The 24,291-nt window shown below is 40.6% G+C and overlaps 1 protein-coding gene across 1 annotated transcript; it reads left to right on the forward strand.

The window, feature by feature from the left end:
- Positions 1-5,509: 5,509 nt before the first annotated feature.
- On the forward strand, positions 5,510-23,214 carry HSP90B1 (heat shock protein 90 beta family member 1). The gene is made up of 18 exons (XM_017540345.1): positions 5,510-5,735; positions 6,688-6,790; positions 7,414-7,555; positions 8,410-8,526; positions 9,491-9,822; positions 12,843-12,954; positions 13,482-13,601; positions 14,649-14,765; positions 16,662-16,799; positions 16,881-16,958; positions 17,084-17,149; positions 17,817-18,086; positions 18,357-18,602; positions 19,034-19,170; positions 21,885-21,963; positions 22,053-22,208; positions 22,574-22,696; positions 22,925-23,214. The coding sequence occupies exons 1-18, from the start codon at positions 5,687-5,689 to the stop codon at positions 22,952-22,954; spliced, it is 2,415 nt and encodes an 804-aa protein (XP_017395834.1). The 5' UTR covers positions 5,510-5,686; the 3' UTR covers positions 22,955-23,214.
- The last annotated feature ends 1,077 nt before the right edge of the window (positions 23,215-24,291 follow it).

Here is a 24,291-nt window from a genome sequence, read left to right on the forward strand (position 1 = left end):
GAGTCGCTGTGCCTCCTGCTCTGTTCTCTGTCTTGGCTCACACACTCCAGAGGAGGCCAGCTGCCATGCTGTGAGCACACTTAAGCAGCCCTACAGAGAGATCCATGTGGTGAGGAACTGAGGCCCCAGCCAACAGCCATGTGAAGGAGCCATCATGGAAGCAGATCCTCCAGCTCCGCTCCAGCCTTCAGATGATTTCAGCCTTGGCCAACATCTTGACCACAAGCTCATGAGAGACTCCAAGCCACAACCACCCAGTTAGGTGATGATTCCTGACCTACAGATACTGTCTGAGAGAATAAATGTTTATTGTTTTCAGCTGCTAAATTTAGGGGTAATTAGTTATGCAACAATAGATAATATAAGGGGTATGGGATCTGACCCAAGTTCTTCATTTGTTTTATGTTCCTCAATATTTTAGTGTTCTTCATGTTGGAACTGTCTTTCTTAAGTTTATTTCTAAGTATTTTATAGTTTTTGTCTCTAATACGAATGACACTTTTTTTTTTTTTTTTTTTTTTTTGAGGTTTTCTCTTTTTTTTTTTCTTTTTTTTTTTTTTTTTTTTTTTTTTTTTTTTTTTTTGAGACGGAGTTTCGCTCTTGTTACCCAGGCTGGAGTGCAATGGCGCGATCTCGGCTCACCGCAACCTCCGCCTCCTGGGTTCAGGCAATTCTCCTGCCCCAGCCTCCTGAGTCGCTGGGATTACAGGTGCCTGGCTAATTTTTGTGTTTTTAGTAGAGACAGGGTTTCACCATGTTGACCAGGATGGTCTCGATCTCTTGACCTCGTGATCCACCCGCCTCGGCCTCCCACAGTGCTGGGATTACAGGCTTGAGCCACCGCGCCCGGCCACGAATGACACTTTTTAAAATTTTCACTTCCATGTGTTTTTTGCAAGATTAGAGCAAAACTATTGATTCTTACATATTTATCTTATAGCCAGTAATTTACCAGATTCTCATATTATTCTACATTTTTTTTTTTTTTTTTTTGAGACGGAGTCTCGTTCTGTCACCAGGCTGGAGTACAGTGGCGTGAATTCGGCTTACTGCAACCTCCACTTCCGGGGTTCAAGAGATTCTCCTGCCTCAGCCTCCAGAGTAGCTGGGACTACAGGCATGTGCCACCACATCCAGCTAATTTTTGTATTTTTAGCAGAGATGGGGTTTCACCATACTGGCCAGGATGGTCTTGGTCTCGACCTTGTGATCCACCCACCTTGGCCTCCCAAAGTGCTGGGATTACAGGTGTGAGCCACTGCGCCTGGCACTCTATACTTTTGTTTTAAGGGGTCGATCGGGAAGTGGCTCAACTTGAGGTGGATCACCCGCCCACTTCCAAGATCCAACTATAAGCTTTTTAACAGTAGCAACTTAAATATATGCTATTAGAGCTGGAATTAATCATTTTGTACTTAAAACAGAAAAAAAACCTACTGTCTCCTAGATTTCTGGGAGATGCAACTATCATCAGTAAGAAGGAATTTCAAAATAAAGGACTCCACCTTTTCTAAAATTTATGCCAATGACTTGATTTCCTTGTTGTTAAATCCTCCTAAACAGTGTAGGACAATACTGACAATAGCAGGCATCTCTGTCTGGTTCCTCATTCTTAGTGAAATGGTTTTTAGTGTTTTGATGTTTAGAATGATAGTTGCTGTTTTCTTTAATTGAGGTATATATAACAAAATTCACCCTTTTAAAGTACACAGTTTGATGAGTTTTAACAACTACTGATATGAAGATCAAGAGCATTTCCATCACCCCAAAAAGTTCCCTGGTACTCCTTTGCAGTCATTCTTTTATATCTTTACTTCAGTTTAAATAAGACACTTGCACTTATGACGTAACTCTATTGTTAATATTTGCACAAGGCTGGGCACAGGGGCTCACGTCTGTAATCCCAGAACTTTGGGAGGCCGAGGTAGGCTTGAGCACAGGAGTTCGAGACCAGCCTGGACAACAAGGGAGATCCCATCTTTACAAAAGAAAAGAGCCTCAAAGTTGTTCACAATGAGCTCAAAGTATTTTTTTTTATTTTTGAGACAGACTCTCTGTTACCCAGGCTGGAGTGCAATGGTATAATCTTGGCTCACTGCAACCTCCACCTCCAGAGTTCAAGAGATTCTCCTGCCTTAGCCTCCTGTGTGGCTGGGTTTACAGGTGTGCACCACCACACCCACCTAACTTTTGTATTTTGTAAGTAGAGACAGGGTTTCACCACGTTGGCCAGGCTGGTCTCGAACTCCTGACCTCGAGCAATCCATCTGCCTTGGCCTCCCAAAGTACTGGGATTACAAGCCTGAGCCACCGCACCTGGCTTACAAAAAATTTTTTTAATTAGCCAGGTGTTGGTGTTACATGCCTACAGTCCCACCAGCTACTTGAGAGGCTGAGATGGGAGGACAGCTTGAGCTCAGAAGGTTGGGCCTGCAGTAAGCCATGATCCTGCCGCTGCATTCCAGCCTGGGTAATAGAGCAAGACCCTGTCTCAAAAACTATGTAATTTTTAAATTTAAATTTAAAAATTAAAACACATATTTGTACAAGTTCTATATGAACAGAAACCATATCGTATTGCTCACCCCTGTATTTCTAGCACATATTGTAATTCCTGACACACACCAGGCCCTCAACATTTGCTAAATTAACGAGTTAATGAACGAATAAACCCATCGACCAACCAACCAATTCACCTTGGAGGTTGGCTCTATTCCTCACTGTTCCCTGATGCCAGCTGCTCTCTTGCCTTAGTCTCCCGAGTCTGCATTCCCCTGACTCCCCACTGCTGGACTCCACCTGCCTACTAGGTAAGCTATCCACTGCCCTTAACTGCATTCCCTTACCTATTGGTTTTATCTTCCAAGTTTAACTACAAAGTGGGGTGCTATCTAGTGGAATTACCTATGCTCAAGGAGAAGCTTAACAACAACAGCAGTAGCTGTTTCCAGCAATACAAAGAAAAAAGCTAAAACTAGGAAGCAAGGGAATCAGATAAAAAGGCAGGAAGCTTAATAACCATCTGGAGTGTTCGCTCTGGAGGAGCTAGGCCAAGAGGAGAACTAGGGATCAGTAATGGGTGAAAAGTCAGAAGAGGTGAAAAGACCACAGCCAGAAACAACAAAGCTGGGAATTAAGTAAGCAGCCTATTTTCTTTACACGGTGCTCAACTGGAAAGCCAATCTTTTTTTTTTTTTTTTCTTTTTTTAAGATGGAGTTTCACTCTTGTTGCCCAGGCTGGAGTGCAGTGGCTGGATCTCGGCTCACAGCAACCTCCGCCTCCTGGGTTCAAGTGATTCTCCAGCCTCAGCCTCTCAAGTAGCTGGGATTACAGGTGCCTGGCTAATTTTTGTGTTTTTAGTAGAGACAGGGTTTCACCGTGTTGGCCGGGCTGGTCTTGAACCCCTAACCTAAGGTGATCCACCCACCTCAGCCTCCCAAAGTGTTGGGATTACAGGCATGAGCGTCCAGCCCAGGGAGCCAATCTTTAAGGGACAGAGCTGAGTCACACAATGGCCTGCCATCTTCTGCCAGCCTACCTAGCGTCTTGTGCTCTGCCTGCCTCATGAAGTCCCACCATTATCTGCAGAAACGTCTACCCCCAAGCAGTGACTCTATTTTGAAGGACATGTCACATTCTCAGTTCCCTCCAGGTGCAGCACCAACTCCCCACCACTCACTAGTTAAGGTGGCATTTGCAGTTTCAGAACTGGTTGCTTACTTATTCAGAATTGGAGGAAAACGTGAAGAAGTTCAGCTGTGAAATGCCAAAAAAAGTGAAGAAACTCATTTTTCTCTAAAAACAGAAAATAAATGAGCTAAAATATACAAAAATGCAACTGAAATCTCTGAATGTAATTCACACTGTAGTATGCTCTTTTTTAAAAAAGATGCAAGCACAGAAGCACACATAAAACATTCTTTGTAAGCTACTCTTTGCTTACTAATAACAAATGTAGGTAAATTTGGCAGATGTAAATAAGGCACCACCACAACACGTGAGTGCCAACCACAGAACCAAGATCCGCATACCTAAATACGGAAAGTTGTAAAAGACTATGACAGACTGTCACTAAAAGGCTTGTCTTCAGGAATTTGGATGATTATATCTGAAAAGATATTCAGAGTTCAATTTTGTTGGAGAAAGTAATAAGGAAGGGGGTGTCTATGTCAGAGATGGGTGCGGGTACGCGTAGGGGTAATCTATAGAGGACGTAGAAACTATTTCCAAAGGCACAAGTTTAGCATGAGGGACTTCCCTCACAGGAAAGACACCTGGTGTTTTATATGTCCTTCTGAACGCGGACAGGGTATTTCTATGAAGTTACAAAGCTGCAATCCCGTTCTCATGTGCAGCACCACAGGTTTTGCTTTCAAATATCTGCAGGTGCATCCTCCTGCACTCGTTAAACGAAAGGTTTTCCTTTTCTGTGCTAGACCCGCTTTTACCACCGCGCTCTCCACCTGCTTCACAGCAGGGGTTCTAAGACCTTCAGATCACCGCAGCCTTTGTATTTTATGGAGGAGTTGAAAGCCTCAGAGCTGCTCGCGATACCTCTAGGGTGGTCGGGGAGGTCCCCACCGCGCACTTCTGCAAACCAGATTAGGGAGGCCTGGGGATTCCGGCCGCGGAAAGGCGCAGAGGAGGTAAAGGTTCGGCCTGCCAGAGTGACGCACTTGTAGGCGGATTCGGAAACGCGAGCTCTCGAGCCGGAGGGACTCGGACCGATCCCCCCAGAACCGGGCGGCCTTGGCCGAGGCGTGGCGGCTTTCCAAGCGCGCTTCTAAAAGCTGTGTACAATGGAGACTCCTGGAATAGCCACAGATCTCTACTGTGATCAGAACGAGATGTAAAATCTATGACGCAGGATAGGGCTACGGCGACATTTTGGGAGAAAATGAAAGCGTGCCAAACTACGCAGCGGGTCCAGAGAGACCAAAGACTACGATTCCCAGCATTCAATGCAGTGTACCCCCACCCCTAAGTTGTTGCATGCCGGGAGCTGTAGTTTCTAACCACCACCATCCGAAAGCGTTCTAGGGATTTTCGATCTCTCTCGTGTGTTTCTCCTGTCTGAGAAGCGCCGCTACACAAGAAAGCTGGCCGCGAAAGTCGTGCTGGAATTACTCCCAACGTAACCCCAGGCGTAGATGGGAAAGGGTAAAGAACACGTTGCCACGACTACCGTTTCCCCTGGTCACGGAATAAACGCTCTCTAGGATCCGGAAGTAGTTCCGCCGCGACCTCTCGAAAAGGATGGATGTGCTCTGTGCCTACGTTCATTGGACGGTTTCCCTTAGAGGCCAAGGCCTCCCAGGCAAAGGGGCGGTCCCACGTGTGAGGGGCCCGCGGAGCCATTTGATTGGAGAAAAGCTGCAAACCCTGACTAATCGGAAGGAGCCACGCTTTGGGCATCGGTCCCCGCACCTGGACAGCTGCGATTGGTGGACTTCCGACCCCCCCACGAGTCCCCATTGGGTGCCGTGGGTGCGTGGTGCGGCGCGATTGGTAGGTTTGTGTGTCCCAACCCCCGCCCGCGTGAAGTGGGGGTGAAAAGCGGCCCGACCTGCTTGGGGTGTAGTGGGCGGACCGCACGGCTAGAGGTGTGAGGATCTGGCTCCAGGGTTGGGGGGTGGAGGCGGCTCCTGCGATCGAAAGGGACTTGAGACTCACCGGCCGCACGCCATGAGGGCCCTGTGGGTGCTGGGCCTCTGCTGCGTCCTGCTGACCTTCGGTGAGTGATTCTGGAGGAGCAGACGCCCCCCCCTCCACACGCGCGGCCGCTTCTCGAAGGTTCTGGGGGCGTTGAACCTGGGCGGAGGGGGCATCCCAGGGCCTGCGATGGGCCAAGGGACGTCGCCTTTCCTCGAAAGAAGACTAGGGGATTACGTTTATTCTCTTCTTCCTTTGGAATTAGAAAAGAATAGAATCATCGAAGTTCCCTGCCGGTCTAATAGTGTCTTTCCCGGAGGTCTCAGCGACCTCGGGGAGGGGCCTCACTGGAGCTCGGGCTCCCCCGGGAACTGTGCGAGTCCCCCCCATCCCGAAGGACTTTTTTAGCCACCGCAACCTTCGGCCACCCCAGCTTTCCCGACCCCGAATTCCCCAGACTCCGACTCCTCGCAAGCGCGTGTCCTTTCTTAGATGTCGGCGTCGGGAGCGTGAGGCCTAGGGCCAGCGGAATGGCAGTGTCAGCGTGTTTGATTCGGTTTTGGTGGAGCTCGGTTCTTCACATTTCTCCCCCTTCTCATGCCTCTGGGCTCAATTTCAGTTCCTCTCGCCAGAGGTTGCATAAATCCTGTTTGTATTCTGACCTGTGATAACGAAGGCCGAAGTTTTGGCTTGGAGAGTTGGGAGGACTTGGCTCGGTCTACGAGCAACACGTGTGGGTGTAAAAGAGGCCTGGCATCAGTGTGCTTAACGTTATTTATAAAGGATCGAAGACAAGCTGTTTAGAAGTGGTGGCTGCCTCCGTATTTTAGAATCTACGGGGCACCTCAGCATCTGAACTTAGATGTGCTGTCTTGGCTTTACCTTGGATATTTAAGCCAGGGAATGTGCACTCTTTCATCCCCACCTCCCTTATTTACCAACTGAATTTTGCAATCCCTACCCTTCCCTATTTGATCATCCTCCTTGGAGAAGTGCAATGTTGAAGAGTTTTCCCGTGTTAAATCTTTCTTCAGGGTCAGTCAGAGCTGATGATGAAGTTGACGTGGATGGTACAGTAGAAGCGGATCTGGGTAAAAGTAGAGAAGGCTCAAGGACGGATGATGAAGTAGTACAGAGGTTTGTGTTCATTTGAGCTTACCTACACAGATAAGCCCTGTGAACCTTGTGAGTTATGGTCACTTCTTATGGATCTCTTCTCCAAAAGTCCAGATAAAGTCTAACACCCTTGTATTTAATACTTAGTGAGTTATGTGCATACATACCTCCTAACTTGTACCTAGGAGTGATTAAACTGAGTGAATTCCTTTGAAAACTATATTGCAGAATACTAGCACCATAAACTTTGTAAGACTAGAAAAGACTTTCAGTTGGATTTGTATTCATTAACTGTGTACACCTCGTAAGCTTAAAAATGGTGTTTCTGTCAGTTGAACAGTATTTTAAAATTTGGCCTCTTGGGACTTAATGACAGTTTTGAAGGCCTCACTGTGGAAGATAAATGAGTAGGAAAAGTTGGGATTTATTTTTCTGGCAATTTTAAGAACCCAGTATTTCCAATACAATATTAAAGGTAGCCTACTGCTGTGCTAACATAATGAGATGGTATATCAGTAATATTTTATAAAGGTTTCCATTTTACCTCCCAAGACAATATTCAGAGGCCACTGTGCTCTCATCATAGTTCCTCTAGTTTTGAAGGGAGCTAAGCCATGCTGTATTTGCTTATCTGATTTCCTTAGAGAGGAAGAAGCTATTCAGCTGGATGGATTAAACGCATCACAAATAAGAGAACTTAGAGAGAAGTCGGAAAAGTTTGCCTTCCAAGCTGAAGTTAATAGAATGATGAAACTGATCATCAATTCATTGTATAAAAATAAAGAGGTAAGCAACATGTGGTTAGAGTATTTTGCCTCTGTATGTTGGCATACCTGTTTACTTAAATTTGCATAAATTACTGTGAAAGTAATGTAGTATCCAAGTAAGTAGTAACAACCTTTAAATACTTAATAAGTCCAAGAATTACTGGTAGATATCTGGGGAGAAAGAGGGTGTCAGACATGTACTTTTTTCTTTACCTCCAAATAGGTTCATGGCCTGATAATAGTTGTGAGTCTAGGCCAGGCATGGTGGCTCAGGCCTGTAATCCCAAGACTGGGAGGCCGAGGTGGGCTTATCACGAGATCAGGAGATCGAGAACAACCTGGCTAACACGGTGAAACTCTGTCTCTACTAAAAATAGAAAAGATAATTAGCCAGGCATTGTAGTGCATGCCTGTAGTCCCAGCTGTTCGGGAGGCTGAGGCAGAAGAATCACTTGAACCCAGGAGGCGGAGGTTGCAGTGAGCCGAGATCACACCAGTGCACTCCAGCCTGGGTGACAGAGCGAGGCTCTGTCTTAAGAAAAAAAAAAAAAGTTGTGAATCTAAGAGCAGTCACGTAAACTAAACTTCTTGCATTGCATACCTGCAGATCACTGTTAGGTGAGTAGTGTTACTATCCATGCCAGTTAATGTATCCCTTATAGTTGTCACAGTTCTTTGTGTAAGGAGCTAGGCTTCATTTTTTATTTTTTAAATCAAAAGAGTAATGCCACTCCTATACCATAAGAAGTCTTAAATCCTTAAAGAGTGCTTTTATAAGGTACAGAAAAGAAATAAAATGGGTTTGGCATAAAATTGAATGTCTTAATGCATATTGAAGATAATCTAAGTGTACTACCTCTGGCTTCCATTTAGATTTTCCTAAGAGAACTGATTTCAAATGCTTCCGACGCTTTAGATAAAATAAGGCTAATATCACTGACTGATGAAAATGCTCTTTCTGGAAATGAGGAACTAACAGTCAAAATTAAGGTAAGTGTAAGGCAGGTTTTCTTCCTTTTAAAGGAAAAGGAATTCTTAGAGAATCCATATTAGTCAAGACAGGCTAGATTATATTGCAGTGACAAAAATCTCCCAAGTCTCAGTGGCTTGAGAGTCAGCAAACTATGGCCACATCCGACTTGATTTGTTTTTATAAGCAGTTTTATTGAAATGCAGTCATGCCCATTTGTTTATGATCTGTGACTGCGTCTGTGCTTCAACAGCAGAGTTGAGTTGTTGTAGCAGAAAACATAATTCTCCCAAAGCCTAAAATATTTGCTGTGTGGCCCTTTACAGAAAAAAATTGCCAGGCCCTGGCTTAAATCATCGATCACAGGCTGCCTGTGGCCTTTGCTGTGCCTCATCCTCACGCAGCCAACTGGAGTGTAGCCGGTTGCCATGGTGCAGAGCAAACGTAGAGGGTCTCGTACTATTATATTACAGTTAATGGTTCATCCTGAAAGCAAGAGCTCTCCTTCACAACTCATTGGCCAGAACTAGTCACATGGCCTTAGCCATTCTTAAATTTAGGAGAAAGTAAAATCCTCCTAAATTCCTGGAAGGCAGAGAGCCAGAGTGAAAATTATTAATGATCCATAACAGATTCCAAATAGAGGAATCATTCAAGTTTTGTTTTCTATTAAAGAAATGGGCAAAACATAAAATTGTATTTTTCTTGAATTATTTTCCTTCAAAGGTAACTTGATTTAGGTCAGTCTCTAACCTTTGACTTTTAGGCCAGTCTGCCCATTAATATTAATACTTTCTCAAATACATAAATTACTTTAAGATGTACACTTTCGGAAAAGGCCATAAAAAACTATGTAGAAGAAAATATCTCAGTTTAGTTTTCTGTATTAGAATTGATGGGACCCAAAGCTGGTTAGTTTCTCAATATTTGCTTGGCATAATGTAAATATTAAATACAACTATCTGGTTCTTGTCTTGCTTTTAGTGTGATAAGGAGAAGAACCTGCTGCATGTCACAGATACTGGTGTAGGAATGACCAGAGAAGAGCTGGTTAAAAACCTTGGTACCATAGCCAAATCTGGGACAAGCGAGTTTTTAAACAAAATGACTGAAGCACAGGAAGATGGCCAGTCAACTTCTGAATTGATTGGCCAGTTTGGTGTCGGTTTCTATTCCGCCTTCCTTGTAGCAGATAAGGTTATAGTCACATCAAAACACAACAACGATACCCAGCACATCTGGGAGTCCGACTCCAATGAATTTTCTGTAATTGCTGACCCAAGAGGAAACACTCTAGGACGGGGAACGACAATTACGTGAGTATGACTGATCCCTAATAAGAATTAATAGTCATGCTGAGGATCTTGACTCTCTAGTTCCACTCTCTGAGCAAATGACTTATTCTGGGCTTTAATTTTTCTGCCTATGAAATGAGGAAACAGAACTGTTACCACTTGAAGAAATATTTGAGGACCTGCAAAGGGCCAGGCACAAAGGTTTGTGATTGCTATTGTATATGGAGGGTATAAAGTAGAAAATACCTACGGAGAAGGTGTGGGTTGGTCAGTTTCCCAGGTTAGAAGAGTAGTTTGTCTGTGGAGCATCCTGAATAAAGGCATGGAGGCACAGCATGCTCACTAGATGAACAGAGTTCTTCTTGGTGGCCGTTTCACGATAGAACGTGATGAACTTTTATTTAAGAGTCTCAGGGTGGTGTGGAGGAGGCGAGGATTAGACAAGGAGAGATTCTTTGGAGGAACCATTGAAAATATTCAAGATGAGTGGTAGCAACCAGGGCTGGGCTGGCTTGTAGAGATAAAGGGCTTAAAGTTCATGAAAGTTGTAAAAGCTCTAGAATAAAACTAAGATTCCTTTTAAGCCAATAACTGTTGTTTGTATAGATGAGAACAGAGCCAGTGCCCTACACTAGCTCTCATTGCTTGTAGCACTGTGACGTAGGCAGGGCAGCTTTTTGCCTTTTTAAAATTTTACCATCTTGGAGATAAGGATTCCTCATTTCAGAGGTCAGTTGGCTTGCCAACTCCTGCTGAGTAACAGAAGGTGCCTACAGCTTCTTTTTTTTTCTTAATTCAATTTTAAATTTTCTTAACATTAAGGAAAAGAAGTACATACTTATTGTGACAAACTTTCTTCATCCTAGAAAGTAACCTTTCCTGTTTTTACTGCAACATATGTTCTTTTAATGAAGACTAATTAGATGACTGCCTTTTAGTACTTTGTAACTTGTGTTCCCAATTTACCTTTCCCTGCCTTCTTACTAACATTGATATCTCCAGGTCTCATTTGGAGGCATCACTAAGAGTTATGCCCCAGTGCCCTCTCTTTTAAAGCACTGTGCTAGCTGTTAGAGAAGCATAGGTAAATCATTCCTACAGAAAGAAAGTGATGTCCCAAGAGGTGTTAATGTCAGGTTGCTAAGAAACAGGTGAAATTTTCTGGATATAAGTTCCAGGAAGGCAAACATTTTGTTGGAAGCTCCATTCCCAGAGCCTAACACTTAATTGGCAGCTATTTGTGTGAATGAGTGAGGATAAACAGGACACTTCCATGCAGGTAAGATGCAACCTATCCAGTACCTAGTTTCCATGACTATGCATATCTTTTTAAAAATTTCCTTTGCCCGCTTCATAAATGTTGATATGCATTTTCTCCAAGTTAAGTTTCAGCCCTTTTCTCATTGTCCATATGATCCTTTTGTAGTCTTATGTACTGCCACGGCCTCAGGTTCCATCTCTAGGTCTCAGAGTTACATTCTTAGCCTAGATCAGGAGTCAGCAAACTTTTTCTTAAAAGAGCCAGCTAGTAGAAAAAAAGATTAAAGAAAAAACAGCAACAAAAAAGAAAGAGCCAGCTAGTAAATATTTTTAGCTTGTGAGCTGTATGGTCTGTCACATGTCCCATCTCTGTTTAGCTTAAAAGCAGTCATAGGCCATACATAAGGATGTGTCCCAGCCAGGTGTGGTGGCTCATGCCGGTAATCTCAACACATTGGGAGGCTGAGATGAGAGGATCACTTGAACCCAGGAGTTTGAGGTCAGACTGGGCAACAAAGTGGCATCCCATCTCTACAAAAAAAAAATATATATATATATATATACAAAAATTAGCTGGGCATGGTGGTGCATGCCTGTAGTCCCAGCTACTCAGGAGGCTGAGGTAGGAGGATTGCTTGAGTCTGGGAGGTCAAGGCCTCAGTGAGCCATGACCACACCACTGTACATGATCACAGCTGGGTGTCAGAGTGAGACCCACGTCCCCCTCCTCACCAAAAAAAGATGTGTCTCAGTAAAATTTCCAGTGGGTGCCAGCTATACAGTTATAGTTTGCCAACCCCTTGTCTAGGTCTCACTGCTGGGCTCCGTGTTCATATGTTTAAGTGCCTTTTAAATGCTTCTACCTAAGATAATCTACCCAGCAGCTTCTACTTGCATCCAAAACTGAACTCTTAATCCCTAAATCACTAGAACATGTGCCCTGAGACCAGCAGCCTAGTCACTCACTAGGCTTTGTCATCATATCATGGCTACTTACTGGCCAGGTACCACTAAACTAATGAGCCTTTTGAGACAGGGAGGGAACCACAGATAGGCCATTCCCCATACTTAATTGGAAACACAAATATCAAGATGTGGGCTACCTACTGTGCATAAGAGTAGGTTTGGGCACAGTGGCTCAAGCTTGTAATCCCTACACTGCCCCATAGAATTTTATGTAATAGTGGAAATGTTCTGTATGTGGACTTCCTAGTTTGGCAGCCACCAGCCACATGTGACTGTTGAGTACTTGGAATATAGCAATGTGACTGGAACTGAACTGTATGTTTTATTTAAATAAGTCACATGTGCCCAGTGGCTACCATTTTGGATAGTGGAGATATAAATTATCCAATATTTCTTGCTTTTTTAAGGAAAATGTTTTTATTAATTAGGAATAGTTATCTACAATAATCATTAGGTTTCTAGAACAACAGTAAAAGCTATGAGAGTGCATTATTCCATTTTTCTCCAGAATTTTTCAGTGCTCTCTCACCTTGACAAATGAAAAAAACCAATCTATTTAGAAGATTGGGAATATTTTCATTTTCTACGGTTATTCTCCACTTCGGGTAATGTAGAGGAGATTCTTCTCTTTACTGAATATCTATATGTGTTAACATTTTAGCTCACAAACTCTTATTGGTGATGGAGAGTTAACATGAATAATTAGTACATCTTGGATTACACAGAACTGCTGGCTATTACCATGGTATTTAGATGAATTTATAATCTCATATCCTAAATGTTAGATGTTGCTAAACTTCGAATTTTTCTTGCAGCCTTGTCTTAAAAGAAGAAGCATCTGATTACCTTGAATTGGATACAATTAAAAATCTCGTCAAAAAATACTCACAGTTCATAAACTTTCCTATTTATGTATGGAGCAGCAAGGTAAATCTATATTGATTAAAAACATATATGTATTACCTTGGCACATATTTAAATATTTAACACTAAAAGAATGAAGGCAGGCTGTGCACGGTGGCTAACGCCTGTAATCCTAACACTTTGAGAGGCCAAGGCACGTGGATCACCTCAGGTCAGGAGTTTGAGACCAGCCTGGGCAACATGGCAAAACCCTGTCTCTACTAAAACTACAAAAAAGTTAGCTGGGTGTGGTGGCACATGCCTGTAGTCCCAGCTACTTGGGAGGCTGACGCAGGAGAATCGCTTAAACCTGGGAGATAGAGGTTGTGGTGAGCTGAGATTGCCCCCACTGTATTCCAGCATGGGCGACAAAGCGAGACTCTGTCTCAGAAAAAAAAAAAGAATGAAGGCAAAGTGTGGTATATTAGTTGAGGATACATACCCTCAGGGTTTTCTTACAAAGACCTATTTTTTGTCATGTTATGTCATATTCTGTAGACAGGATTGTTAAACAAATGAGTTTAACCATAATTCTCCTTTTATCTCAACAGACTGAAACTGTTGAGGAGCCTATGGAGGAAGAAGAAGCAGCAAAAGAAGAGAAAGAAGAATCTGATGATGAAGCTGCAGTAGAGGAAGAAGAAGAAGAAAAGAAACCAAAGACTAAAAAGGTAAAGTCTGCTTCATTTCCCTGCGTAAGATACTATTTAACATGTATGGGCAAAACCAGGAAAACCCAAGTAGACGCTGGCTCTTTTGAGGTCAGCTTCAGTTCTTAAAGTTCTACTTTCTCCAGGTGCTAAGTCCATGGAGCCAGCTTTTAAAATAAGGCCTATGTTTGTATGTTGAGTACATTGTCTTGTAGAAAGTTTTAAATATCAAACCCAGGTCATTTTTATTAAGAGTTTTCTGACTTTTATATATTGCCTAGGACTGGTGGCTTATATGTTTGGAATTTTAAAATATTAAAAAGCTTTCTGAGTCCTCTTTTGTCCTTTTATGATGTAGGGATTAACTATAAAAATAGTTCTGGCTTGCTTAGGTAGCAGAGTAAGAAGTATTGGTTGTGGTGGTTGAGAAATATTTTTGTAAAATGTTGGATTCTTTAAGTCATGAAATAGGAATATGTAATATGTATTTCCTTCTAATCTCAAAACAACTATTTTCAAGAAAAATTTTTGCTAGTTAAAAATAACAAAAAAATTTACTTGGCTTTTCATCAGTTAACAATTGTCTTTTTGAATTAAATATTGAGAAAAATACTTTGCTTTTGATGGGGGATGACAGAAAACTTACTAGATAACAGGTATCTTTTGGTGCCTTTTTTTTCTTTAATCCGGAGACAGAGTCTCTGCCACTTAGTCTGGAGTGCAGTGGCACGATCATAGCTCCCTTCAACCTTGAACTCCTAGGCTTAAGCAGTCCTTTTGCCTCAGCCTCCCAAGTAGGTAGGACTACAGGCACACACCAACATGACTGGCTAATTTTTAAAAATTTTTTTGTAGAGACGGAGGTTTTGCTATGTTGCCTGGACTGGTCTTGAACTCCTGTGTTCAAACAGTCCCCTGGCCTCCCAAAGTGCTAGAATTGCAGGTGTGAGCCACCACGCCAGGCCTCTGGTTCCATATATATTCTTTTGAAATCTGAAGCCATGGTTACTGCTAGGATAATCTTGATGAGTGCTAAGAGAGACTAATCAAATACTATAATAACTTCAGGTTGAAAAAACTGTTTGGGACTGGGAACTTATGAATGATATCAAACCAATATGGCAGAGACCATCAAAAGAAGTAGAAGAAGATGAATACAAAGCTTTCTACAAATCATTTTCAAAGGTAAATATTTATAATTCCCTAGCTTCTGGTTATTAATGAGTAGACAAAATATCATCCTTTTAGTTTAATTGTATATGGTATATTACCATGAATATGAGATGGTTCATTCCTGTTTTTTCCCAGAGAGAAAATTCAAAAAAATTTAGGCCAACTATAATATATCTATTTCTGGCTTATTGACCTAATCATTTAAATTTTATATGAAGCTTTGAGATTGGCATCTCGGTAGAGAATTTAAGAGTAATTGGTTTCCAGAACACACCATTTTTACTTAAATTGAATTATTACGCTCATCACTACTTCAAAATTACAGCAGTTATTACATTTAGTCCTAGCTCGTAGTTAATGTAATAGTGAAACATTACAAAATCAAGAATGTTTGAAACAGTTTTGTGGCTGTTTAAACAGAATTGGTTTCCTTTTTATTCCTGTGTATTTTGTAATATGTGATTTTTTAAAAAATTATTTTGAGAAGGCATCTGTAGGCTTCACCAGCTTGCCAAGGATTTTGTGTGACAAAAAAAGATTAAGAACCACCTACATAGGTAGATGTGTGATTTCCACCACAAAACCCGTAAAACATGAAATCATGTTAAGTGGCTTTAATCTTTAAAGAGCTTGCTTACGACATCAAACACTTACTGTGAGATCCTTCGCCTATGTTTCCTTACCTATTTTTTTTTTTCTTTTACGGATCCCTTCTTGAAAGTCTTAAAAATGCAAAACTAGCATTAAGGTTGTTTCAAGTCAATGTTTCCCCAGCAGCATTTGGTATGAGTAATAGAATGCTCTAATGGACTTACCCATAGCTAAATAAAACTTCATATTCTGTATCTGTATTTGTTGTTTTCTCTATTCCATAGCCTTTAAATTTCAGCTCTTGAAACACTGTTGCTTGTTCCTTCATTTTTATTCCCATAAACTCTAAAGTTTTAGTGTCTATCGACTTATTTTATATTAAGGCAGCCGTATTAGAAATACAATTAATGTGGCCGGGCGCGGTGGCTCAAGCCTGTAATCCCAGCACTTTGGGAGGCCGAGGCGGGTGGATCACGAGGTCAAGAGATCGAGACCATCCTGGCTGACATGGTGAAACCCTGTCTTTTTTTTTTTTTTTTTTTTTTTTTTAAAAAAAAAGAAAAATATAATTAATGTGAGCCACACATAAGATTTTAAATTTTTTAGAAGCCATACAAAAAAAGGGAACCATGAAATGTTAATAATGTAATTTATTTAACCCAGCATACGCCAAATAGTATTATTTCAACATGTAATCAATACAAAAACTAATGAGACATTTTACATCCTTTTAAAAATTTTGTACTATGCTGTCAAAATGTATTTTACACTTAACAGCACATCTGAATTTGAACTACCTACATTTCAAGTGTTTAACAGCCATATATGTGGTACAGTAATACATTAATGCAAATCAACAGAATTTCTGATTTTGTTTTACAGGTATTTACATACATCTTTGTGGCCACTGCTAGAGCTAAGTTCCATAGAAGAAACATGTCCTTGATTACTTACTGTAGTTCAAGGGTACACTGAAGTGTTGTATATAATTTTGTCATTTAGGCAGGGTGGTGGTTTTCCTATTCACTTCTCTCACACGTAGGAAACATAAACTCATCCATCCTTCTGCAAGTTTAGGAAATAATGTTACTGACAGTCATTATCAAAACAACCGTGTCTAGTGAATTAGAATTGCAGTCCTACTTATTTCTTCACTCTACCCTTTTCTTTCTCTTCTTTTTTGGTGGGGGGAGGGGCGGGTAAGGGAAATTTTTTGTTAATTGCTAAACTGAATGTGTACGACATAGTACATTTCTTAGTTCTTACACTGCGTTTCTCCTGTGTTATTTGAATGACTAAGATGCCAATTTTCCACAGGAAAGTGATGACCCCATGGCTTATATTCACTTTACTGCTGAAGGGGAAGTTACCTTCAAATCAATTTTATTTGTACCCACATCTGCTCCACGTGGTCTATTTGACGAATATGGATCTAAAAAGAGTGATTACATTAAGGTGAGTTTTTAAGTCGTATAAACTGCGTTTAAAATTTGAAAGTCTAATTTTTAGAAAGTGACCTTTTTTTGGTCTCTTTAGCTCTATGTGCGCCGTGTGTTCATCACAGATGACTTCCATGATATGATGCCTAAGTACCTTAATTTTGTCAAGGGTGTGGTAAGTATCTGAAGTTTGGGAGAAGGGGTCATTGTTGTGGGGGTCCGGCAGTGTAGTGCGTTTGTTTGGCTTTGCTTTCTTCCAATGGTTTTATTGCTCACTGAACTTTGTTTTGCCATCTGAAGGTGGACTCAGATGATCTCCCCTTGAATGTTTCCCGTGAGACTCTTCAGCAACATAAACTGCTTAAGGTAAGTGTCTCCAGGAAGAAACTGTCCACTTCGCCTTTTGATTGGGGTTCAGAGGGCAGGCTTCATTTTTAGAGTAACCAGATTTTGGGTCTAGTCCATGAATCTTCAGATGAACTTTCATTCTGGGCTTATCAGGTCCTAGGAATCTGATTATTTTTCTCCCAACATTTAACAATGAAGTTTCAAACATCTAGAAAAAATTAAAGAATTGTACAGTGAACATCCATATAGACCCACTGAGTGGTCCACAATTAACATTTTGTCATACAGACTTTATCCCTTAGCCACCTTTTTTATTAAGCCTTTCATTAAACCTTTCTCCTCTAATACTTCCATAATTAGAAAACTCTTTAGTTTTTTATGTTTAGTTTTTTGATTTTAAAAGTATTTAAAAGTAACATATTTGTTCACTTCATTTAGATCCTAGAGAGTATCAGTGAGCCCTAGGGTTAGAATATAAACATTAAAGCAATCTTGTGGCTATTTGCACAGACAGCTAAGTTTCAGCCCAGTCTGAATGAATGGGAGTGCTTCACCATTTCCTGCCCCTCAACAAATGGCAATGATGATACCATCTTTGTAGCTTTCATACTCCTCCCTGGGTACCTTACATTCTCAAAAGTTTCAGATTAACTTCTCTAATCAGTTATTCGTTCATTGTGTTTAGGTGATTAGGAAGAAGCTTGTTCGTAAAACTCTGGACATGATCAAGAAGATTGCTGATGAGAAATACAATGATACTTTTTGGAAAGAATTTGGTACCAACATCAAGCTTGGTGTGATTGAAGACCACTCAAATCGAACACGTCTTGCTAAACTTCTTAGGTTCCAATCTTCTCATCATCCAACTGACATTACTAGCTTAGACCAGTATGTGGAAAGAATGAAGGAAAAACAAGACAAAATCTACTTCATGGCTGGGTCCAGCAGAAAAGAGGTGAGATGAACTCCAAGTGTTGTCAGCCATTCTGGAATGTAGCTGGGGATTTACAGCCAACTCTTGACGGGGAGAAAAGGAAAACTTAATTGTGTAACTTGAGTAGTTATAAGTCCTGGTCAGTCACTGACGGGGAAGGTCATTTACATTCACTGAGCCTACTTCACCTGTAAAATGGGGTTTTTACTAATGTATAAACATAGCAGCTGCTAAGATAAACAATACACCAAGGCCAGACCTGGAAAACATTGACTTCTCTTAATTTTGTAGGCTGAATCTTCTCCATTTGTTGAGCGACTTCTGAAAAAGGGCTATGAAGTTATTTACCTCACAGAACCCGTGGATGAATACTGCATTCAGGCTCTTCCTGAATTTGATGGGAAGAGGTTCCAGAATGTTGCCAAGGAAGGAGTGAAATTTGATGAAAGTGAGAAAACTAAGGAGAGTCGCGAAGCAGTTGAGAAAGAATTTGAGCCTCTCCTCAATTGGATGAAAGATAAAGCCCTTAAGGACAAGGTATTGTGGGAATTTAAAATTGTGAAAATATTAGTATCTGCATTTAAGAGAAAGATATTTTGTCAACAAATTAAGCTGCAGCTGGTTACTTTGTAACCATTAGAATGGTAAAATTTTCGTTTAATTAATGTAAATTATTGGGAGAACGCTTAAAACTTGTGACAGTAGTTTAATATTGCTTTGTTAATAACTTTTTATAGATTAAATTTTACGTATTTTTAAAAGCTGATGTTTAGTTCCTTCTGACTAAAATCATATTATCAAATAAGTGTCTTCTACAAATTCTCCTAAACCTTAAGAAAAGCTGTTTTTATGACCTGCTTCGATATTTACAATCTTAAGTGATAAAGTCTTAGAAAGTTGAAATACAATTGCTGAATGACCTTACCTGTTGATATTAATTTATATCTGACTCGATTTCTTTTCCTAAGATTGAAAAGGCTGTGGTGTCTCAGCGCCTGACAGAATCTCCGTGTGCTTTGGTGGCCAGCCAGTATGGATGGTCTGGCAACATGGAAAGAATCATGAAAGCACAAGCATACCAGACGGGCAAGGACATCTCTACAAAGTAAGCATCCTTGGGAAAGTCCCTGCCAGGGTGTTGGCTCTTACCCATTCTTCCTTTTGGAGATGATACCAGCTTCAATACAAAGAGTAAAATTGTCTTAAATGTCTACCCCTGTCTACTAGAAGGTAGACAACAAATTTACAAAGGGATTGCTCCTACATTTGATTGAGAAGGAAAAGGTCTTTGACTCATGACTTTATCATATTTATTGTATTTGATATATAAATGGGGATTTTCTTAATCTGTTATACATAGTGTCTCTTTTTTTCTTTTTTGAGACAGAGTCTCACTGTCACTAGGCTGGAGTGTAACAGTGCAATCTCAACTCACTGCAACCTCTACCTTCTGGGCTCAAGCGATTCTCCTCCCTTGGCCTCCCGAGTAGCTGGGACTACAGGCATGCGCCACCATGCTCAGCTAATTTTTGTATTTTCAGTAGAGACAGGATTTCACCATGTTGGCCAGGATGGTCTCAATCTCTTGACCTAATAATCTGCCCACCTCGGCCTTCCAAATGCAGGGATTCATGAGCCACTGTGTCTGGCTGCATATCGTCTTTGCTTTTGCATTGGATTATATGCTTAGCCTCATATCTGAATTTATTTTACATTTTCAAATGTAATAGTTGCACATGAGGTTAATGACATTTCTCAATTGAGTTATTCATTTCAAATCATGTCCTCCACACCCCAAGCATTAAATTATAGGTACCCAGACAGAATGTCTCTTAAAGTAAATAGTACACGACCTGTGAATTAACAATATTTCAGCTCAAGGGCCTATACCTGGAGGTTTAATGAGTCTTTGGTAACTTTTATTTTCAAGAAATATAGTATTTTATGTTTATGTTTTAATTTCACAGCAATGACCTTGAAAATGACTTCTTCCCTGCTTTTATTCACTTTCACCTGGGTGTGTTTCTGATATGCTATCTAGTCATCATCCTTTTTTCCCCAAGGCCTAGTTTAAGGATTCTTCTTCTTAAAGCCTTTTCTCACAAACGTAGTTTCCATTGTTGTCATAATTCCAAAATTCATATATGTCTTATGTCTTGACTATAAATTTTCATGAAGAGAATAGTGTTCTGTTTATCTGATATCCCATTGCAGCAGTACACGGGCCATTTAAAACATGTTCACCTATGAATTTCAGGAAATAATTAATTAACAGGAAGTTACTTTTCATTCAACAAATATGAACACTTACTGTGTCACAGGTAGATATAACTCCTGTCTTTTGTAACTTCAGACTAGTGAAAATGACAGATCAAAGCTAGGCATGGTTGGTGACTTACTCCTGTTGTCCCCAATACTCAGGAGGCTGAGGCAAGAGGATCAATTGATCCCAGGACTTCAATACTGTAGTATGCTGTAATGGCCCTGCACTTTAGCTCTATTCTGGGTAACAAAGCCAGACCCTGTCTCTTTAAAAAAAAAAAAAAAAAAAAAAAAGGCAAATCAAGTTATAATCCAAGCTCTACATAGATAATGGGTACACCAGGATAGGGATAGATGTGGTTCCTCCGTGTCCTCAGAGCTTTAAACTAGAGAAGAGAGAATAATCACAATGAACAGTAAAATGCTAAGTATTTTGAAGGTATATTCAAAACGCATTTGGAACTGAGTTCAGATAAAAAGTTAATTTTTCTTAGAATCATATTGGTGAAGGCATTATAGAGAAGGTATTATTATTGGAGCAGCACCCAGAGACTACATAGATTTTTCTGAACTCTGGGAGGCAGAGCTACAATTATGATAGTAAGAATAAACTAAGAGGGAACAAACAGGACATTAAGTCAGTTCATCCGTTCAGGCGTGCTCTTAGGTACTTTGGACTCATCAATAAATAATTCCTTTCATTTTTCATCTAACCATGTCCACTCGCCCCCTGCCTGCCTCCCCGTTAAAAGGGAGCAATACAGGCTGGGCACATGGCTCACATGTATAATCCCAACACTCTGGGAGGCTGAGGTGAGAGGATCACTTGAGGCCATGAGTTCAAGACCAGCCTATGCAATATAATGATACCCTATCTCCACAAAATCTAAGGAAATAATGCAGTCATCCCTTTGTATCCTGGGGTATTGGTTCCAGGACATCCATGGATACCAAAATCCACACATAGTCAAGTCTCATAAAGTCATGTTGTATTTGCATATAACCTAGGCACATCTTCTCATATACTTTAATCTGTAGATTAACACCTAATGCAATGTAAGTGCTATATAAATAGCTATTATACTGTGTTGGGTTATTTTTTGTTTTGTCCTTTCTAATATTTTTAATCCAAGCTTGGTTGACTCTGCAGATAAAGTGGACCGGAAAAGTACAGTTGTCCCTAGGTGTACAAGGGGGATTGGTATCTAGGACCCCTGCCAAAATCCACACACATAGTCTAGTCCCCCAGTCTGCCTTGTGGAACCCGTGTATATGAAGAGTTGGAGTTCTGTATGTGTGGATTCCACATCCCAAGAATACAGTATTTTCTATCCAAGTTTGGTTGTTGAATCTGCAGACATGGAGGGTGGGCTGTATTTATTGGGAAAAAACTAGCATATAAGTGGACCCTCAAAGTTCAAACCTGTGGTGGTAAAGTGTCAATAGTACATTTTTATTTTTTTACCAAAAGTTGTTCTCTGTAATTATGAAAGAGTAAGGGAAATGAACCCTAAAATTGGATAAGTTTTGTTAATGTTCATTCTTATCCCTTAACAGTTACTATGCAAGTCAGAAGAAAACATTTGAAATTAATCCCAGACACCCGCTGATCAGAGACATGCTTCGACGAATTAAGGTAGTGTTACAGGAGTCTTCTTGCTTGTCTTTTGATTTAAATACTTTGTATCTTTTAATATTAATCTGGTGTATCTTCTTGCATCTCAGGAAGATGAAGATGATAAAACAGTTTTGGATCTTGCTGTGGTTTTATTTGAAACAGCAACACTTCGGTCAGGATATCTTTTACCAGACACTAAAGCATATGGAGATAGAATAGAAAGAATGCTTCGCCTCAGCTTGAACATTGACCCTGATGCAAAGGTTTGTATCCCCAACCTTTCCATGGAGGCTGGCTGGCTTTCTTCGTGTCTGCTCTTTCAGAATAGGCTTCTCATGATTGAAGGATGTAGCTTTGAGACATTTGCCTAATTTCTACCTTTTGAAATAATTGTATTGAGTGTTTGAATCCCTCTAGTGTTGGACACTGCACTAGATACTAAGTCCTCCTATGTCCTCTTTCCTTTTTGCCTGCCTCCCTTCATTAGCTTGACTATTCATTCTAGTTAGAGGATTTACTCTCTGGTTCTGAATAAATAGACATGACATTAATTATGATTTTATACATTGAAATGAGCAAAGTGGCAATAAATCCACAGCATTAATGGGCCCATAAATCTTGCATTTAGGTGGAAGAAGAACCCGAAGAAGAACCTGAAGAGACAACAGAAGACACAACAGAAGACACAGAGCAAGATGAAGACGAAGAAATGGATGCAGGAACAGATGAAGAAGAACAAGAAACAGCAAAGGTATAGCAAATCAAGAATGTGACTTGCATTTTCAGTTCTTACAAAGTTAGGTAGAGTTTTAGTTCTGACAAAGTTAGGACTGTGTAACTTACAGAAGTCAGACTGAGCATTTAAATCGCATCTTTCATGCATGAACCTTCTGTGAGCTAGGGGTATTTTTCTCTGCTTTTAATATCGTCTGGGTTTTTTTTTTTTTTTTTTAATTTTTTTTTTTTTTTTTTTTTACAGGAATCTACAGTTGAAAAAGATGAATTGTAAATTACACTCTCACCGTTTGGATCCTGTGTGGAGAGGGACTTTGAAGTCATTTCTTTTGGGAGAGACTTGTTTTGGATGCCCCCCACCAGTCCCTTTCTCCCCTGCACTGTAAAATGTGGGATTATGGGTCACAGGAAGAAGTGGGTTTTTTAGTTGAATTTTTTTTAACATTCCTCATGAATGTAAATTTGTACTATTTAACTGACTATTCTTGATGTAAAATCTTGTCATGTGTATAAAAATAAAAAAGATCCCAAATACCCAGTGTCTTGACTGTCTTGCACAGAACTGCCTAATACTTGGCTGAATTTTTTTTTTTTTTTTTAATCACGTGTCTTTGGTTCTTTTTGTTAGAAAAGTGACTCAGGCTTATGAAGTTTTTTTGTTTGTTTTTGTTTTTTTCTTTTTTTGAGAGACAGAGTCCCCCACCTCTCCCGGCTAATTTTTGTATTTTTAGTAGAGATGGGGTTTTACCATCTTGGCCAGGCTTGTCTTGAACTCCTGACCTCCATCCCCCTCAGCCTTCCAAAAGATTTTTTTAAAAAAACAAAAGTTGAGGCAGCCATGGTGGCACAGACCTGTGGTTCCAGCTCTTGAGAAAGCTGAGGCAGGAAGATTATTTGAACTCAGGAGCTATTGAAAAACCAAAGACTTTTAAAAGTCTCCCACAGGGAGAAGAATTTCCTTAAAGATTTCCAAATATATGTAGATACTTACCCTTTCACAGAGTGAAGCTTAAGAACATGGGCAAGATTTAGTGACTCCTGAAGAAAAGAGTATATAGGGAAAAGAGTAACTTTGCAGTGGAGAAACTTGGCAGACTTACCCAAGTGATCAATGTTAATATCACCAGTGATGTGTACCCCCTGATACGATGTGAAGTGTACTGTACTTCTATGATTTCCAAAAACCTGTAACCTGAATCTAATGAGAAAAAGACATTTGGAATATGTGAAGAGTATTCTTCAAAATTTCCAGGTCATAGAAAAACAGGCTGAGAAGTAATCATGGATGGCAGAAGACTAAGGATACAGGACTACTAATAAATGCAGTGGGGTACCCTGGAAATAAAACGGTGTTAAGTGGAAAAACATGAAATCTGAAAGTCCAGAGTCTACAGTATAGTTGAATATTCTATCAATATTGGGTTTTTTCATTTGTTTTGAGACTGAGTATAACTTACCCAGGCTGGAGTGCAGTGGTGTGATCTTGGCTCAACTGCAACCTCCACGTCCTGGGTTCAAGCAGTTTTCCTGCCTCAGCCTCCTGAGTAGCTCCAGCCTGGGAAACAAGTGAAATTCCATCTCAAAAGAGTAGCTGATGCAGTATTTCTTAAA

This window comes from Cebus imitator, unplaced genomic scaffold, assembly GCF_001604975.1.
Source record: "Cebus imitator isolate Cc_AM_T3 unplaced genomic scaffold, Cebus_imitator-1.0 Scaffold8, whole genome shotgun sequence".
NCBI classification, from domain to species: domain Eukaryota; kingdom Metazoa; phylum Chordata; class Mammalia; order Primates; family Cebidae; genus Cebus; species Cebus imitator.

Bases quoted from the DNA above. Each gene is read 5' to 3' on its own strand.
- HSP90B1 (XM_017540345.1), top strand. From the start codon at position 5,687: ATGAGGGCCCTGTGGGTGCTGGGCCTCTGCTGCGTCCTGCTGACCTTC. The intron at 9,823-12,842 runs GTGAGTATGACT...TTTTTCTTGCAG, and splicing joins GGACGGGGAACGACAATTAC to CCTTGTCTTAAAAGAAGAAG. The intron at 22,209-22,573 runs GTTTGTATCCCC...TCTTGCATTTAG, and splicing joins ACATTGACCCTGATGCAAAG to GTGGAAGAAGAACCCGAAGA.